This window comes from Protopterus annectens, chromosome 6.part1 (assembly GCF_019279795.1).
Source record: "Protopterus annectens isolate FY-2018-M chromosome 6.part1, PAN1.0, whole genome shotgun sequence".
NCBI classification, from domain to species: domain Eukaryota; kingdom Metazoa; phylum Chordata; order Ceratodontiformes; family Protopteridae; genus Protopterus; species Protopterus annectens.
The window spans coordinates 126,967,367-126,986,251 of NC_056738.1; the positions used below are offsets into that span (position 1 = coordinate 126,967,367).

At 42.5% G+C, this 18,885-nt stretch overlaps 1 protein-coding gene across 1 annotated transcript in view; it reads right to left on the reverse strand.

Annotated features, from left to right (window-relative positions):
* Nucleotides 1-18,885, reverse strand: part of OLA1 (Obg like ATPase 1) — a 1,233,063-nt gene that overhangs the window by 397,134 nt on the left and 817,044 nt on the right. Inside the window, exon 5 of the mRNA XM_044075354.1 lies at nt 18,023-18,120. Coding sequence (XP_043931289.1) covers nt 18,023-18,120 — 98 coding nt within the window. The remainder of the gene's footprint in view (nt 1-18,022; nt 18,121-18,885) is intronic.

Genomic DNA, 18,885 nt, shown 5'->3' on the forward strand with positions numbered 1-18,885 from the left:
TGGTTTCAGTAGGTGGTGCGGACCTCGTGTGTCGGTCCTTATCTTTGCGTTTTTTGCTCAAAACTGGAGTCGGAGTATCCGACGACATAATATAATTAAATTTTTTTTTGCCAAAAAAGTGAAGGGCGAACTCCGCCTGACGCTTAATAGTGCGCTTATTGAATCTAGCACAAAAACGGCAGGCCGAGACGTCGTGGTCTGGCCTAAGCAAGGTATACAGAAAGAGTGGAAATCCTTATGCAGTATTTGCTTCCCACATGAAATGCAATTATTAACTTTGTCTGACATCGGTCTGAGGCAAGGAAAGTTTCCCCAACGGGGCACTTAGCTTTCAAGAAGACTTCGGCTGAAATACTTTCGTAAATCTCAGGAGCTGGCCAACCGGCACTTGCGAACTGCTTCTGCTTCGGGCACCACGCGGCAAGAAAGACTGAAGAAAATGGCGTCGGCTGCCTCTTTTATACCCCTGACGCACTGACGTCAGGGAAGAAGCGACGACAACCAACGCCGGACCTAGACTTTGGAATTCGGCCGACCGAGGACCCGCCTGACGGCGGGATAACCCATCTGTTATGACTGCAGCTGTATTCACGATGAACATCAGGAATGTTACAGGTATGATGTTTAAAAGGGAAAACAAGTTGAAAAAGGCAGAAGACCCTCTTCCCTGACCTATCTAAACCTTTGGGCTCCTTATTCAAAATGTGGTTTCTGTCCTTAGACACCTGGCACAGAAGACATTCAGCTGGTGGTTTAGATACAGAATCAACCTATAGTGAAGCAGTGGTAACTGAATTGAGATGCTTACTGAAAAATTCCATTACAGAGGGTTGATACATAGGTTCATAGGTAATTACTAGGCTAATGGCACAAGAGCCTTTACAAGCCTAGCCAATAATACTCAGGATATGAGAATATTATAACGTAATTCCCCAGACATGGGATGGGGTAGTGAGACTTTGGGTGTTGGAGCCTCGAGTCATTTTAAAGACTGCCTCTGTCTATAAGGGACATGTGCCATACCCCAGGAGTGAATTTACGGTTCTCCATTCATTTATCCAAATTCTTTTTTAAGAGAGTGAGCGAAGGGCTTTGTTTTATGAAGATCAGAAGTTTATTCCATAGATGAGGTGACCTTTGGGATACAAATCTCTCTCTCTCTCTCTCTCTCTCCAGCATGTTCTGTTAATAGTCACTTTAGGTTCAGGTCCATGGAAAGCTTACCCCTCATATACTTTTTCTTGAATACATTATCAGGGCTCCATCTGAGAATGCCTTGTAGGTCAGACATAAGTTACCTCTTAAAAGTTAGCGTCTTGTGCTTTGTATTTTTTTTAGTGAGAAACCTCTGGGGCCATTCCAAATGGAGTAAGTGCCTGGTTAGGTATATGCAGAAGGGAGCACTGTACTCGATTATGGGCCTGATAAGGGCAGAGTACAATGGCACTATGATTTCCTTTGACCTTGATGCCATGCCTTTACTACACAGTAGGATTCCCTCAATACCATAGTTACCTGGCGGTCAAGCTTAGGGTTACTATCCGTGTTCCTAGGTCTCTCATCACTGGGTCTATTTTTAGGGGTTTACTATCAATATTATAACTTGCAGGGATATACAATTAAAAAAAAAACTCTGTGAAAAACCTCAATAGTCTAAAAACTCATGGCTCACAGGGAAAACTATCAGTGTCCTTGTTGAAGTACCACGTTCTCCAAAAGTATATAGTGGTGGAAAGATCCTTTGCAGTATCACACAACAGAAAGGTGGTTAAAAATGAAAGTAGGACTCTCCAAGCTGTTTCTTGTCTGAAGAAATCTCTACTTGTAAATACTACTTTACAGGCAGATTAATTTACTAAAGGGTATGATTGTGCACATGTCCTCACGGTTAGGTGGGCGTTCGTTGAAGGTTGAACGTTGAGCTGGCACCTCGGTGTTCGTCAAAGTCTACTGCCAATCATTAGCAGACTGGAGTTCCGCTGTGGCGACCCCTAACCGGGAAAAGCCAAAAGACAACAACAGTCTCAGATTATGGTTTTGGCACCAGTCGTTTGTCATTTTTAGACTTGTTTGTAGGATGTCAACACGTTTGGGAATTTGAGGATTGCTCCCAGCTTACAGTCATTGTCAAACTTGGTGAGCCACAGGCTCCCCCCCACACTGACTTTCTCTTCAGAAAGTATATATCAAACAGAAGAGGTCTCAACACTGAGCCGTTTATGGACAACACGTCCTGTCAGTGAGCTAGTTTGTTATCCACCTATCATTACAGGGGTTTATGCCTAACACAGTAAATTTATCGATGATCCCTGAGTGGGGGATTGTGTTAAAAGCTTTGACCAGATCTAGATAAGCGGTGTGTACCATTTTACCCTCATCCATGACCCTAGTGACTTTCATGAAGATGTCCACCAGATTAATCAGCAAGACCTGCCTTTTTCAAAGCCAAATTGGGACTGGGACAGTGTTTGGAGATTTCCTATGCTGCTATATATCAAGTCCGTGACAATTCTCTCGCTGGTCTTGCAGATAAGACTAGTAAAGCTTATGGATCTACAGTTCCCTGGGTCAGCTGATGGGCCCCCCACCTTGTGCAGAGGGACAACTGTTGCAGTACTCTACTGCTCTTGGACAAAGCCTGCCCAGAGGCTGTGGTTAAAAAATGGTAGTAGTGGCCCTTATAGATCCTGTTTTGATCTATTTAAGCAGCATCCTGGAATGTTACCTGGGCCCACAGAGGCTGTGGTTTTGGCCTCAGTGAGCGCAGTAAGGACCTGTTACCTCATAACGACCAATAGCAGGATGGCTGCAGGTATTTCTTTGGGTGCAGTAAGAGGTGATTGGGGCAGGGTTTGAACTGAACTTGTCAGCCAGCAGTTTTGCTATAGTTTCAGGGTGGTTGTGAGTGTTGGCATTCATAATTAACTCGGCACATTCCTGAGCATTTCCCTTGAGGTTACGAATATAATTAAAAAAGCCTTATGATTATCTTTCAACTTGGAGGCTATGTTTGCCTTGTAGTTTTCTTTGACAGGTTTGACCAGCTCTCTAAATTGTTTGTTTAGACTGGTGACTGTCTTTTTGCATTTTTTGTCTGTTCCTTCTTGGCTTTGTAGAGGATTTTTTTCCTTGGTTGCCTGTTTATGCTAGGGGTCCCACCAAGGTAGTGTATTTTTGCCAGTAAATACAGATTTGACAGAGGTACTGCCTTGTCTATGCAGTATGAATATGGTTGTACAGTGCTTTTGGATACAACATGGAGTTGACCTTAGTGTCAGATGGGTTCAGAGGGGCTTGGAAGTTTAATAACCTGTCACTTAGTTTGAGGTAATTTGCATTAAAGTTCTTAAGTTTGGAGCTAGATGGGGGTTCTATATTAGTTTTAATACTAAAAAAAAAGATTGTTTTGTGGTCAGATCTCATCAGGGAGTAGTTAATGCATGGAAGGGCGCAGTATGCCCCCATATTTGTGAGTACCAGGTCTAAGATACTTGTACTTTTAGTTGGAGAGCTAACTAGTTGCTCCAGGGTGTTTGTATTGACGAAGTCCAAAAATCTCTGAGCAAGTGAATTATGGATCATATCAGTTTATGGTGGAGTAGTTGAAGTCTCTCATAAGTATGGTGTTAGGCTGAATGTTAAGAGATTCCAGTAGACTTAGGTAGGAGGGTGTGGTTTTCCAAACGCATGTTAGGGGATCTGTAGCTAGCAAGGATACAATAGGGGGTCACACCTATGGCTAACTGGGCATGCAGTAGCTCAAGTGAGTCATGTTGTTGGACCAGTCTAGTGGTGTACTTGTCCTTTATAAACTGCATTAAAAGTGTTGTAGCCTTTGACAGCCAGGGTGCTCTCCATGGTTCTGAACCATGTTTCTGTGACTTCACATATGTCTGAGTTCTCCACGGTGAGGAGTGCTTCCAGGGAGTGCATTTTGTTTAAACTCCTCGAGGGAGCAGCTGTACCTTTAGGTGGGCATGAAAGATTTTTGTTATGCTGGAGGGTTTAACGACTTGGCATGGCCTAAAAATGGCACTATGGGTATAGATAAATATTTTGCCAGTATCCAGAAGCCAAGTGGTGACAAGTCCAAACCATTTCTGACAAAGGATCGTGGTTTGTCGATCATGTCTCCCCAGGCTGACAGATATTGTATCTTCTTGCTGTGACACAGAAACTAAGCCAACTGTTGAAATCAATCATTTTTTTTCTCCTACTGCGGCATCATCGCTGGTGAAGGTAGGATGATACTCATAGCTAGCTTCATACCCACCTAGGACACACATTCAGAAAGCTCCATCTTGTCTCTCTTCATAGAGTCCAGTGGTTCTCCATACTTCTTTCCAAGACACATGTTCAACCAATTCTACAGTGAATGCACAGGGGCAGTAAATACTAATCCATAGTGGACTTTGAGGGCTCTGTTTCTTCAAAGGAGGGAATCTTGAGAAAAGGATCAATAGGGAGGGAACGTTACAATACCTCATACAGAGTCCAACCCAAGAACCTCAAAATTTTCTGAAAGCCCTTATGACAGTGATACTAAGGAACAGAAGTAAAATGCTCCTCTACTTGTAGCACTAGAAGAAATCAGCCTGAGAGCACTGCATCACAAGAAAAACAACTGAATGACAGGTGTACAATGTGTGCCAGTCAGTATGGCAGTATTATGCCAGAGATGAAAGTGGTTCTTAAGAGGTTTGATAAAGTGCCTAGCATCCTTCCTAAGGGTGTATTCCTTTACCTGTGAGGAAAGATCCCCACCAAGCACGGAAAAGTGCACATACTTCCAACAGACGGCCCCTAGCTGCAAGCCCATCTAGCATAGGAGGATCTATGGAAGTCTACTCTGATTTTAGCTATAAGCCTTTTCATAAGCTTTCTTTGATTTGGTGGTGGGCAGCAGGAAAGACTCTGAATATAAATGCAGATATTTCAATGGGATGAGCTTCATGAGGGGAGGCTTTGGCTGATGCCTAGGGTCTTCTGACCTCTCTCTTCACCCATTTGGCAGTCATTGATCCAGCATCAATTCATTACATCATCTGGGTAGTCTATTAAAACGAAAAACCAAGACGAACAGGAGCTACGTAAAATAGGACAGTTTAATAGTGTTAGCGCTTTCGGAAATAGACTGTGCTTTTCCTTCTTCAGACCGGTCTGAAGAAGGAAATGCACAGTCTATTTCCGAAAGCGCTAACACTATTAAACTGTCCTATTTTACGTAGCTCCTGTTCGTCTTGGTTTTTCGTTTTAATAGATCATCTGGGTAGTGATAAAGGCAGTCAGCTTCTCACATCTCTTGTGGGGGGCTGAAATAACTGCTGACACATGTGACAGTGGTTAACATGCAGGCAGCACAAACGGTACAAGTGGTGGTGCTGGTCTGCGATCTGATGATTAAAGAAACACTTACATTCACTAAATTTAAACAGGGATTGTATGACAATTCCAAAACTGTACAATGGGACTCTGACCAGAACTGTGCAAGCAGCAGAAAAGAAATGGGAACTGCAAAAACTAGACTAATGATATAAAATACACTTTCGTGAAGTCTGGAAAAATTTTAGACTTATGTCAAGCTGGTGATACAAGGGCTATAACAGTAAATCCTACCAGCTACCAAATGCAAATGATATTCAAATACTTCTCTGTTATAGACAATTATGTAAACACAGAAACAGATGCGAGCAGTGAATTGAACATGGAAGCTTCCACATTAGAAGCAGATCCAGACAGCATACCATAAAGGCAACAAGACAAGCTACATTTCAAGCTAAACGGTTCTGTTTTTTTTTCCTTCCAAGAAACTGTCCAGTAAAATTCCCTCAAAGGTTGGAGAAGAAAGTACAGTTGTGTACACTTACCATAAATGTAGATGATCGAGTGTATTCACTGATGCAGTCATTACATTTGGATAATCTGCTGTCAGGTTGCCCTCAGTCGGCCTGATTAACAAAGTCTTGGGTCCTGCGTCGGTTGTTGTCCCTTCTTCCATGACGTCAGGTCATCAGGGGTATAAAACATGCAGCCAACGCCATTACATCTGTTTTTTCTTGCCCCAGATGTCAGGTGCCCCCCAAATGGGGAGCAAAATAAATATATATATATATATATATATATATATATATATATATATATGTATGTATGTATAGTACATGTATACTAAGAGAATAACAGGGGGCTGGAGGGTGGGTAACCAGGACTGTAACAGTGAATACACTCGAACATCTACATTTATGTTAAGTGTACACAACTGTACTATGTTCTTCATGTTTCACTGTTGTAGTCATTACATTTGGGTAGATTCCCAAAGCTATGGTTGGGGAGGATGGATATATACAGAATTAGGAGCAGCTATAAGACCCTGCAGGACAGCAGTGGCAAAGCCAGCTCTGGATTTAGAGAAGAGAGGTAAATGGTAATGTTTGGTGAACGTATGAACTGAGCTCCAGGTAGCAGCTTCTAGAATGCCTCTGGTAGGCACCCCTCTGAGAAAGGCTGCAGAAGTAGATGCAGCCCTGGTGGAATGAGATCTGATCCCCTTGGGGATAGGTTTACCATGGTGCACATAGCAGAAACTAATACAATGGCTTATCCATTTGGAAATAGTCTGCTTTGAAATAGCCTTTCCCTCTGCCCCTGCAACAAATACCACCAATAGTTGCTCAGATTTTCTTAGAGATTTTGTCCTGTTTAAGTAGAATCTAAGTTGTCTGTGTACATCTAATGCAGGCAGAATCTGCTCACACTTGTTCTGTGGATTGGGAAAGAAAGTTGGCAGATGAATGGTCTAATTAAGAACCACACTGGATACCACCTTAGGCATGAAAGATGGATTGGTCCTGAGATCCACCCTGTCCGGATGAAAAATAATGAAAGGCTCCACTGCCATAAGAGCCTGTAATTCTAAAATCCTTCTAGCTGAAGTGACTGCTAAAAGGAAAGCTGTTTTCCAGGAGAGAAACTTTAAGTCTGCAGTAGCAGCTGGCTCAAAAGGAGGTAGAGTGAGTTTTTCCAAACCAAAATTGAGGTCCCATGCAGGAGTTGGTGCTCTCATGGGAGGTCTTAAATTTTTGGCCCCTCCGAGGTACTGCTTTAGCAAAGAATGAGAAAAGAGGGGAGGTTGTGTGTTGTAATGAGCTGAAATGGAAGAGGCATGGATTTTTATGGAGGAAAAAGATAGGCCCTTGTGAAGCATCTCAGTTAAATATTGCAGAATCTGAGGAATATTGGGCATTGCTGTGCTTATTCCTTGTTCTTGGTTCCAGGCACAGAATCTTTTCCATTTGTCAGCATAAGATGTTCTGGTACTAGGCCTTCTAGCCTCCAAAATGACATCCATCACAGGTTTGCTGAGAAATGTAACTGGTGAAATTAGTTGATTAGCCATGCTGCCAGATTCAGAGTTTGGAGCGGAGTGTGCAGAATTTGCTAGTTCGGGCTGAGACAGAAGGTAAGGTGTCTGAGGCAGATACCACGGAGGAAGGTGCGGCATATTGCGTAGGAGCAGGTATCAGTGTTGGCAAGGCCAGTCTGGAGCAATCAGAATCATTTTTGTTTTTTCCTGTCTAACTTTTAGTAAGACCTTGGAAAGCAGAGGCAGAGGAGGAAAGGCATAGACTGATAGTTTTTTCCAGCTGAAGGATAGAGCATCCACTTTCCAAGCTTTTTTGTGATGAATTCTTGTGCAGAATTTGTCCAACTGATAGTTTTGGGAGGAGGCAAAAACATCTATGACTGGGCTCCCCCATTTGCGTGTCAACATGCTGAAGACTTGTGGATCCAGTTTCCATTCACGTGGGTCCATAAGATTTCTGCTTAGTTGGTCTGCCACAGTATTTTGCTTTCCTGGCAGGAATTGACCTTGTAAATGTACTTAAGTCAAGGCCGTGTTCCACAATGCCATGGCTAGTCTGCAAAGGGGGAATGAAAGGGTACCCCCCTGCTTGTTTATGTACCACATGACTGTGGTGTTGTCCGTCTTTATCAGTAGTTGTCCTGGATGAAGATAGTCCTTGAAGGCTGTCAGAGCATTCTGTACAGCTAGCATCTCTTTCTGGTTGATATGCAGGTGCATTTGATTTGGGCTCCATTGGCCCTGAATGCATCTCCCTGCCAGATGCGCCCCCAAGCATAATCTGATACTTCTGTAGTCAGGGTTTGGGCGGCAGGGGGTGGAATGAATGACAGTCCCTTGTTTTGGTGGCAGGCCTCTGCCCACCATAGGAACTCTAGCTGCAGGCAAGGAATGATAGGAATCATTGTTTCCAGGCTGTGACAATGTTGACTCCATAAGCTTTTTAGGTACCATTGAAGTTTCCTCATATGCAGTCTTGCATATGGAATTATTAGAATGCAGGAGGCCATTAAACCCCAAGGCCTGCAGAATTTGTCTTGCAGATATAGCTGGGTTTTTGTGGCCACCTATTTGAAGTAAGTCATCAATTGAAGTTGTTTTTCTGGCATAAGGTAAGTCATCTGGGCAGCTGTATTCAAGCTTGCACACAGAAATGTAATTATTTGAGAGGGTACCAGTTGTGATTTCTTTTCATTTATGGTGTACCCTAGACAAGTTAGAAGTCTTTTTACAAACGCCAGATGGTTTAGAAGGGTGTCCTTGTTTTCTGTCTGAATTAGACAATCGTCCAGGTATGGATAAATTTGAATATTTCTCTGCCTGCAAAATGCAAATACTGGTGCCAGGCACTTTGTGAAGACCCTGAGTACAGTAGATAAGCCAAAGGGCAGTACAGAGAACTGGTAATGCAAATAACCTGCTTTGAAGCGGAGGTATCTTCTGCAAGATTCCCTGACTGGCATATGCAGGTAAGCCTCTTTTAAATCTAGAGTTACCAACCAGGCATTCTTGCCTAGCATAGGTAGTAAATGTTGTAGAGTCAGCATCTTGAATTTTGGAATGTCCAGAAATGTGTTTAGAATGGATAAGTCCAGAATTGGACGCCAAGATTTGTCTTTTCTGGGTACCAGGAAAAGTCTTGAATAAAAACCTTGTCCCTTTTCCTTTTCTGGAACTGGTTGAATAGCCCCCATATTCATGAGGGACATCTGCCCACTGATTTGGAGGCAGATCTGGCCATCCGTTTGGAATTGGCAATGTGTGGAAATGAAATCTGTATCCCTGGGACACTATATTTAAAACCTACTTGTCCCGGGTAATCAGTTGCCAGTTTCGTGCATGAAGTGCCAGTTTTCCCCCCAAAGGGACGGCCAAAAGATAAGTGCTTGGTGATTGCAGTGGAATGTCATTGAGACTGTTTACCACAGGAAGGTGCCTTGTTACTTCCAGACTTGGAGGTGGAGCCACCCCATTGCTTTGTTCTATAAGTTCCTTGTGACTGAAACCTGGAGCCTTTGGAATGTCTGGGTTTGACCTGAGTGGCTCTGGTGGGTACTGGAAAGGACCAGTTCTTAGTAGGCCAGTGCCTACTGAACCTGGGTGGCTGCAATTGTAGAAAATATTTTACAGTTTGCATAGATTTAGCTTTATCTTCCATCTTTTTCAAAACTACTTTTGTCTTATTACCAAATAGACTGTCCTGTTGTAAAGGAGCATCCAACAATTTTGCTTTAACATGGTCAGGCAGATTTTGCTCCTTGAGCCACGCATGCCTTCTTATCACAGATCCAGTTACAGCAGCCCTGTAAGAGGCCTCCAAGGAATCAAAACCACACTGCAAAGTATGTTTTCCAACTTGTTCAGCTGAATGCAATAAATCCTGCAACTCTTTATTTTCCACACAGTCAGAAATCAACATCATTTTCTGTTTAGGTAAGCCCATGACATGCTGTTGATATTAAAGCATATAAAACTGACAGTTTAAAGCCCTGATTGCCAAGGTTGCAGACGTGTAAACCTTCTTACCCCATCTATCCAGCGCCCTGGAATCTCTATCAGAAGGGGTAGGATTTTTAGCAGTAGAAGCCTTAATGCCCTTGGGACTCTGAGAAATAGTTTCAGGGTCAGCAGTAGGGTTTTTAAAGAGGAATTTGTGGGAGTCAGGAACCCTGTAATATCTGTCTGGCTTACTAGGAGCCAGAGGCAGGGAATCAGGAGTCGTACTGGATTCTGAGAAAACATCATCAACAATGTCTAGAACAGGAGGTATAGCCAAAGGCCTATGCTGAAGAAGAAGGAAATCCCCAAGTCTCTTTTTAGATTCAGAGAAATCCTGACTCTCCCAGTGAAAGTGTTCCCTTAAGGTATGCAAAGTTTCTCCAAAAGAAAAATCCTCAGGAGGAGAAGCAGTAGGGACGGAATCTTCTGCATTAGAGTCCTCATAAGTGGGAACAGATAATTCCTGATCAGAAGAGGGATCAGAAGAAATAGAAACCTGATCTGAAGATTCATAGTCAGTGACTTGCCTAGGCCTCTTAGCTGGAGGGGGATGGGTACCCCTGATCAAGGTAATTAAATCCTCAGCCATTTTGATCATTTGTTTTTTAGGCATTGGGGACTGTACACATGGCCCAAATGTCAGTTTTTTAGACATAGAAGTAGATTTTGGCCTTAGTTTTGAAGATGGCGTTGGTTTTATATACAAATCTTTAGGCCTGAAAACACCCTCAGAAAATGGTGCCTGCTCAGCAGCTCTGGACTCATCTAAGGTAGAGACATCCGCGGGTTCAATACTTAAAGTATCTCGCGGCATATCAGACTCCGAATGGGTCTCAGTAGAGGCCTGTGTATCAGGGGCTGCGAAAGCGCCTGACTGAGTACCGGCGACTGGCTTAGGAGAAGCTTTGTCGTCGGTTTTGGACCTCGACGGTCTGTCTGTCTTTTTCTTTGCGTTTTTTAGGTATTCCGGTAGTCGGATTGCTAACTGACAACATTTCTGGATAGTTAAATCTTGAGCCAAAATATTTAGAAGCAAAAATGTACAGAAGCTTAATAGTGCATTGATTAAATTTAGCACAAAACCGACAGCAAGGCACGTTGTGGTCAGGGCCTAGGCAAGGAATACAGTACAAATGAAAATCCTTATGAGGTATTTGCATCCCACAAGTGATACAATTATTAACTTTTACTGACATCGGTAAGGAGCAAGAAAAAGTTTCCCCAACGGGGTACTTAGCTTTTAGTTGAAGACTTTGGTTCTGAAACTCGAAAACGAAAATTTCAGGAGTCGGCCGACCGGCACTTGCAAACTGCTTCTGCTTCGGGCACCGTGTGGCAAGAAAGACTGATGTAATGGCGTCGGCTGCATGTTTTATACCCCTGACGACCTGATGTCATGGAAGAAGGGACAGCAACCAACGCAGGACCCAAGACTTTGTTAATCAGGCCGACTGAGGGCAAATTGCCAGCAGATTACCCAAATGTAACGACTGCAACAGTGGAACACGAAGAACATCATATTTCTCTCCTAAACAGACAGCTGAAATATATTACTAACTGAACAGTCTAAGTCATGGAACTTGCTGCCTTTACCATATCTTCAGCACATTTTATTAACTGGGTGGCCCTCTCAGATTACAGGTCTTCCTACCCTACTATGATCATTTCTTTATTAGAAATGATATAAAGAAAACTGTATGAAGTACTACTTAACTCAATCAAGCCTAAAACGCCATTTTTATGTACTTACAGTTCAACCCACTCCTCCTTACAGCCTACAGAAATGTTTGGGGGTGTGACTTCTTTAACTAAGTGACTTGCCAGCTAACCAGCTAATAACTGGCAATATTAGAAAGGTTCATAGGTTCTTAGGACGATATTAGGCTATTGGCCTGGACACCCTTATAAGCCTAGCCAAGAATTTCACCCTTGTTCCCACAAAGTCAGCACCTGTTTTCCCTGTCCAGCAGGGACACAGGTGGGATCCCAAGGGTGTATTTTCTGTTTCCCACCCAGTCATCCAGATTTCTCTTAAAGAGGGTTAGTGAGGTACTCTGCTTGACATGGTGAGGAAGTCTATTCCACAGATGGAGGAGTCTTTGGGACAGAAATCTATCCCACCAACAAGTTGTATTAATGTCACAGACAAGGTTGAGGCCTTGCTTACAGGTTGCATGACTGGAGTTTGACTTTTGGATATGCAGCAACTCCATCAAGGATGGGTATGAGACAGCCTTGTATGCCAGACACAGGCCACCTTTGAGCAGTCTGTACGAGACTGAGTAGAGGGACAGGGCTTCTAGTTTATCTGTATAGGACAGATGTTTGAGACTCTAGAGTTTCCTGGTTAGGAACCGCTGTGGTCTCTCCAGCTGCTGCATATGCTTGGCAAGGTACATGCCAAAGGGGGAACTGTATTTGATAATGGGTCTCATAAGGGAGGAGTACAGGGATGTTATGATCTCCTTGTTCCTTGATGAAATACCCTTACTTATGAGGTGGATCTTGTAGAAAAAGCCTTCCATACAACGGAGGCAAACTGGTGGTCAAAAGACAGGTTGCTATCAACCTGGGTGCCCAAGTCCCGCATGACCGAATGCATGCTTAGTACGTTATTAATGCGATAATTAATGGGAATGTCATTTTCCCCAAAGGGCATTTCTTGGCATTCAGTCTGAGGCCATGCTTCTGGCACCCAGTCATTAGTTTGGTTAAGGCCCTCTTGGAGGATGTTCACATCACTAGTGGAATTTAAGACAGCGCCCAGCTTGCAGTCAATCTATAAACTTGGTCAGCCACACAACACTGGTTTTGGCTTGCACCTCACAAAAGTATATCCCAAACAGTAGAGGCCCCAAGACCGATCCTGGGAGTACAACACTCGTTACGAGTCTACTACTAGAGATGGCTTCCCTTATTCTGACTGAGTGGGTTCTATCAGTGAGCCAGTTAGATACCCATCTGGTAACATACGGGTTGATGCCTAGCTGGGAGAGTTTATCTATTATGCCCAAGTGGGGAACACTGTCGAAGGCTTTACCCAGGTCAAGGTAGGCAGTGTGCACCATCTTCCCCTCCTCCAAGGCTTTGGTGACTGTTTTGAAGAAGTCAACCAAGTTTATCAGGCAAGATCTCCCTTTGACAAAACCAAACTGTGTGGGGCCAAGTGTTTGGAGGTTGCCATTGTCCTTGTTTATAACATACATGGTAATGTGTTCCATGGCATTGCAGATCAGGCTAGATAGGTGGATGAACTGCCTGGGTCAGTGGATGCTCCACCTTTGTGTAGAGGGATAACAGTGCTGGCCTCCATTTGGCTGGGATGAAGCTGGTGCTCAGGCTTTGACTGAACAGGGTGCCTAATGGTGCTGAGAGCTCTTGCCTGAGTTCATGTAGGATGCAACCATGGATGTTGTCAGGTTTCACGGAGGCTGTATTTTCTGCATTTTGAGAGGGCATTAAAGACCTGCTACTTGGTAACGAAGTGGGGGGGGGAGCAGGTGCTGGGGATATCCTGGTTTACTGATTTGGGTGGGGAGAGTTTCTACTGAACCTGCCAACAGGTTGGCTATATCTACGGAGTTTGTGTATGTGGTGTTCTTGACCACAAGTTCGGAGCAGATTTGGGTGTTACCTTTGAGATTGCGGATGTATGTGAAGGAGGACTCGAAGTTAGTCTCAGAGGATTTCACCAGTGACCTTATTTGCTTGCTCAGACAAAGAAGCGATTGCTTCCAACTTGGCAGCTGCACCTTCCTAGTCCTGGATACTAATTTTTGACTTTTACTATAGAGTTTGTTTACTGCTGCTGTCCACCAGACAGGTTTGCTCTTCCTTGAGGAAGATGATTTGGTTCAGCTACTGCTGAGTCCATGCAGGTATGTAGGTGCTCATATAGTTTTTTAGTGCAGGCTTGGACAATTAGTACTAGTTCCAACTGAAGGGACAGTGTCTGTGAAGCTGCTTATACCTGGTCTCAGGAGGTTGTAGTCAGCTTTGGAAAAGTTTTTGTTTGAGCCTGGCAAGGGGGTTGGTCAGGGGAGATGGTGACTTTAAAAGTGATCACTTCATGGTCAGATCTTACCAAGGAGGATGACACTGCAGGGGTGCTACAGTGGCTACTCATATTGGTTAGTACCAGGTCCAGGATATTTTCACCTCTTGCAGGGGTGTCAACCAGCTGATCCAATGCATTGGCATTGAAGAAGTTGAGGAATCTCTGGGCATTTATGTTTGGGCTAGAATAAGTCTTCCACTCTATGACTGGGTAGTTAAAGTTGCCCAGGATCAGGGTAGAGGGTTGAATCTTTAGGGATTCAAGTACATCTAGATAGGTGGAGTAGGCATCCAGAGTCATGGTTGGGGTCTCTAGCTAGCTATGATTTGAATAGGTGTTTTGTCAAAAATTAACTGCATCTGGAGTGTCTCTCCTGTGTGTCATACTGTTTGACCAGCCTGGAGGTGTGTATGTCTTTGATAAATATTGAAACTCCACCTCCTTTGGCTTTGTAGACCTCTGTTTGGGGTCTGGAAGTATGGTATGACAAGTAACCTGGTAAGGTTAGGGTGCTCTCCGCAGCTTTGAACCAAATTTCAGTGACTGCACAAATGTCAGCATCTTCCAGGGCGATGACTGTTGGCAATGAGTGCAGTTTCACGTTATGACTCTTAGCATTTAGCAGCATTACCTTTAAATTTTGTTTAGAAGAATTTTTCATGTTGGTAAATCTGTCCTCATGACTAAAAAGCCACTTTGGGGGAGGCAAGAGCCTTTGCCAGAAACCTGAAGGCCAGGGGAGACAGATGAAAGCATCTCTGGCAAAGCATTGTGGTCTGTCAATAATGTCCTTCCAGGCTGTCAGGTACTGGATCACCTTGGAATGACACCAGAAACTAAGCCAACTGTTAAAGTCAATCATTTTCTGTTTGTATTGAGGCATCATTCTGGGTGACGGTAGGATGCTGCTTAAGGCTAGGGACATACCTGCCTGGGACACACATTCAGTGAGTTCAATCATGTCTCTCTTCATATAGTCCAGAGAGGTACATCTCAAGTCATTCACACCAACATGGACTATGACAGACTCAAAACAGTACCTGTTGTCGAAAGACTTGACTGTGTGTGTGATATGGCAGACTCTAGCACCTGACAAGCAACTTTTCTAGCTTGGTGAGGGGCACATCTTTGTGTCTCACAATAGAGTCTCCTATGACTAGTATGTTGGGTTTGTGGCTGGGCCTTACAGGCTGTGAGACATAGGCATATGTACTATGTGTGGTCTTTGGTGGTGTTAGTTGTGATGTGCGTATGTGTTTTTGCCTCCGATGTGTCTTTTGTTAAGGTGTTTTTATGGAGAACCTCCGCATATGTGGGAGTGTGTTATATAGGTGTGGTGTTTGAGCAGACAACCTTCTCAGTGCCAGATGTACTGGCTTGTGATTGAGACAGCAAGGATTCTAGGTTCTTAATGTAATTGCATCTCTCACATATTGTGTTCCTAGGTGGTAGTAGTAGTAGAGGGTTGTCCGTGTACTTGAGGTAGTTGCTACACTGTCTCAGGATGCCCATATCAACCAGACTAGGAGGAGAAACCATGGGAAATTGTTCAGCCATGGTTGTCAGAATCTGTGGAAGAGAGGTTAGGGATAGTAGAGTTGCTACTATCTGAGGAGAGTACCAATAGGTGTGAGTAGGGCTGAACAAAATCAATACAGCAGCTGCAAGGGAGGGCCTTACTAAGAGTACTGGTAAGGGAAAAAATGCAGCTGAGATACCTTGCAAAGGGTTACAACAGTGCAGCGGTGGTGCGTAACACACAAACAATTGCAAACCTGTGCAAACGCGGGGTTTAAGTACCACAAAAACAAAAGTAAAATAGAAACACTGGAATTGACCAATCATCCCTTGTCCCTGAGCTCTTGGCTAAACACCTTATGCCTGACCAGTTCCAACCAGTTCACTTACTCCCACTAAGTGCAGGTAGGCCCCAGCCAACTCAACATGGCATAGCAGGAAACAGAGGAATCACACAAACAGATCTGGATGCAGCAAAACCTGTAACCAGACTATGCTAAAGATATTTAAACTCTGTTTAGGTCAATTTAACACAAGAGAACAGATGCGTGCTTAAATATAACAGCAGAGCAGTTCACATTCAGTTAAACAGTTTAATATTGAAAAAAATACAGTGCAGATTTAATGCAAGTTAATAAAACAGCACAGTTAATAAAATACAAGTGCAGTATAAGGCACAATAAATTGAAAAATGACACTTAGTTTTGTAGCCTCTCTCAGCAGCTTTGAAATCAGCACAGGGTAGTTGCAGAATGCTCACTACCTTGTAGGGCAAAGAGTTATTAACAAAATCACACCAAGATTGTTATTCTAGGATGTCTTGCAATGCAGAAATTAATCTTCGTCACTTACTTATAATTTCATATTTATATTCATATTTTCATAACTGAGAGACCTACATTTTATTGAGGGTGTATGGTGTGAAAACAATGCAGGAGACAGGACAATTCACTGGAAATGCATGTTTATATCACACTATACTGAAAATACTACTAGCTGTTTGTTAGTAATTATGAAAATAAGCAATATTCCCATATGTATTACTTCAAAAACCAAGTGACTCACAAACTGTTGAATGACACTGGGTAAACCTTAGATGATGTTGAAGAAAACTGTCTTTAATATTTGCACTGTACATTGCACATCTTGAGAGATATCCAGTATTTGTATTATTATATAATTAAACATGTTTTCATATTTCAGTAAATATTTCAATAAACATGCATTATAGAGGAATCTGTTGTTGTCATGTGAAAGCTTATATTTGGTTAAAAATATTCTAACAATATATGTCTAGGTTGTACAGTTTTCAAGATATGAACATTTGTGAAAATTTAGAAAAAAACAATTTGGGGTTCGTGTGTGTTATACTATAATATGCAATGACTGGTCATTAATATTCCAAAACGAGCACGCTGACTGGTCAGCCCGATCAGCATGCCCGTTGTAAATCCTAGCATATACCAATGGAAAAAGGACCGGTCGCTTGGACTTTTTTCCATTGCTATATACTGCAACTTTTATTTATTCTGATTTTCCTTGTATTTCCTCCATTCTGTCTCTCTCCTACTCCTAAACTGCCCGAAACATTTTTTTTAATTAAAAAAAAAAAAAAGAAAAAGAAAAAGAGCAACGGAGACCTTCTTTTCTCTGTTGCTTCCTTTCCAAAGCACTGATGTACTGGGTATGCATGGGAACACAAGTCCCATAAGCATGCTCAGTACATTAAAAAAAGCAACAGGATATACACTAGCTGCGGAAGGATAGCACTGCTCCGTTATACAAAGACATTATTTAGGAAAAGAAAGTGTTTTTTCTTAAATAATGTAATTGTATCATAGCAATAACCAACTCTGTGGTATGGTATATTAAGATTTACCCACAACTGGCTTTATTTAATCACTTGGGCTTTGCCCTCGTGATTAAACCACATCACCCGTGGGTAAATCTTAATATACCACACAGATATCGTCGGTTATTTCTTAGTTAATAGTATTTTTAGAAAGACTATGACTGCACTGACTATTATCACTGTAAAGAATACCTCTTACTGATATCATTACTATTTATACAGATTTAATAGCTTTTATTCTTCATAAAATGTTTACATTTACTTGTCTTATGCTTTTTAAGTTTATATTTCAGAAATGATCTGGAATGTAAGATGTGTGTAGGATGCTAGAGGCATGACATTCCACACCACATAAATGATAACAAGTTAAATGCTCCTGAGTAGGTGGCCACTCTGAGACTAACAATGCATTTTTCAGGGAAGCTGGAAAAACAAAGGTGGTGTATTACTAAAAGGTCTTAACAGTACACACAAGGGGCTAAATGAATTCAAACTCATATCTCTGGTTCTGTAGGCCCAGTACTTAACCAGTGTGTTATTGTTTCCTTAAGGTATGTAAACTTCACAACAGTTGGTACAGTATGTCATCTGTAAGAAGTTATACAATTTACTTTGAACAATGGCAAGAAAAAATACAGTAAAGTAGTTTATAAAAGTTACCTTGTAAAGGTAACCACATTTTCATCAAAAGTACTATTTCCATCCACATTTGAGAGCCAGTGAAAGGACAACTTACCATTTGTTTTTCTTTCTAATATAATCTTTTTCTGACAGGTTCACTAAATACATCATTGGTTTAGATGTCAGAAACAAGTGCTTGTTCAACACTTCAATCTAAAAATGAAAGAAATTCAAATGTTTTAATATCAAGTGTGGCATTTAAGGTACAGTTAAACAATTACATGTTTCTTGCTCTCTTTTACAAACAAAATTCCATCTCAAGCAATTTAGTTAGTAGCTCCACTTCTATCATTTAATCAAAGAATGAAACAATAGCTATGCTACATGCCTACCATAACAGGAGATTCAGAATAGCAGATTTCTGTGGCAAATACTTCCTACAGGCCCCAAACCAGCCTCTGTCTTCTGTTTTCTTTTCTCCAAGTCTTCAAGCATCAGTATGTGTGTGGTACATCATATGCCAGCTAATAATCTTATTTCAGTCTAGACAATGGATATTGGCCTGACCTTTAACCCTGATGTTCATAGGTAGGTACTAGGCTATCGGCCCTAGGGCCCATACAAGCCTAGCCAAAAAATGTACCCTGGCTTTCGCCACCCAAGAAAATTATTTTCCTGTGCCCCTGTCAAGCAGAGCCACAGAAGTGATCCTCGGGGTGAATTTCCCATTTCCCATCCAATCATCAAGATTTTTCTTGAAGAGTGCTAATGAGGAGCTCTGTTTGACATAGATAGGTAGTCTGTTCCAGAGTATGGGAAGTCTCTGGGACAGGAATCTATCCCTCCAGCATGTTCTGTTTATTGTGGTGACAAGGTTAAGGTCCCTAGAGCGTGTAGCTCAGACGGATTGGGATTTCTTTAAGTGGAGCATGTCCAACAGCTCTGGGTTTGACATAGCTTTGTATTTTAGGCAGAGAT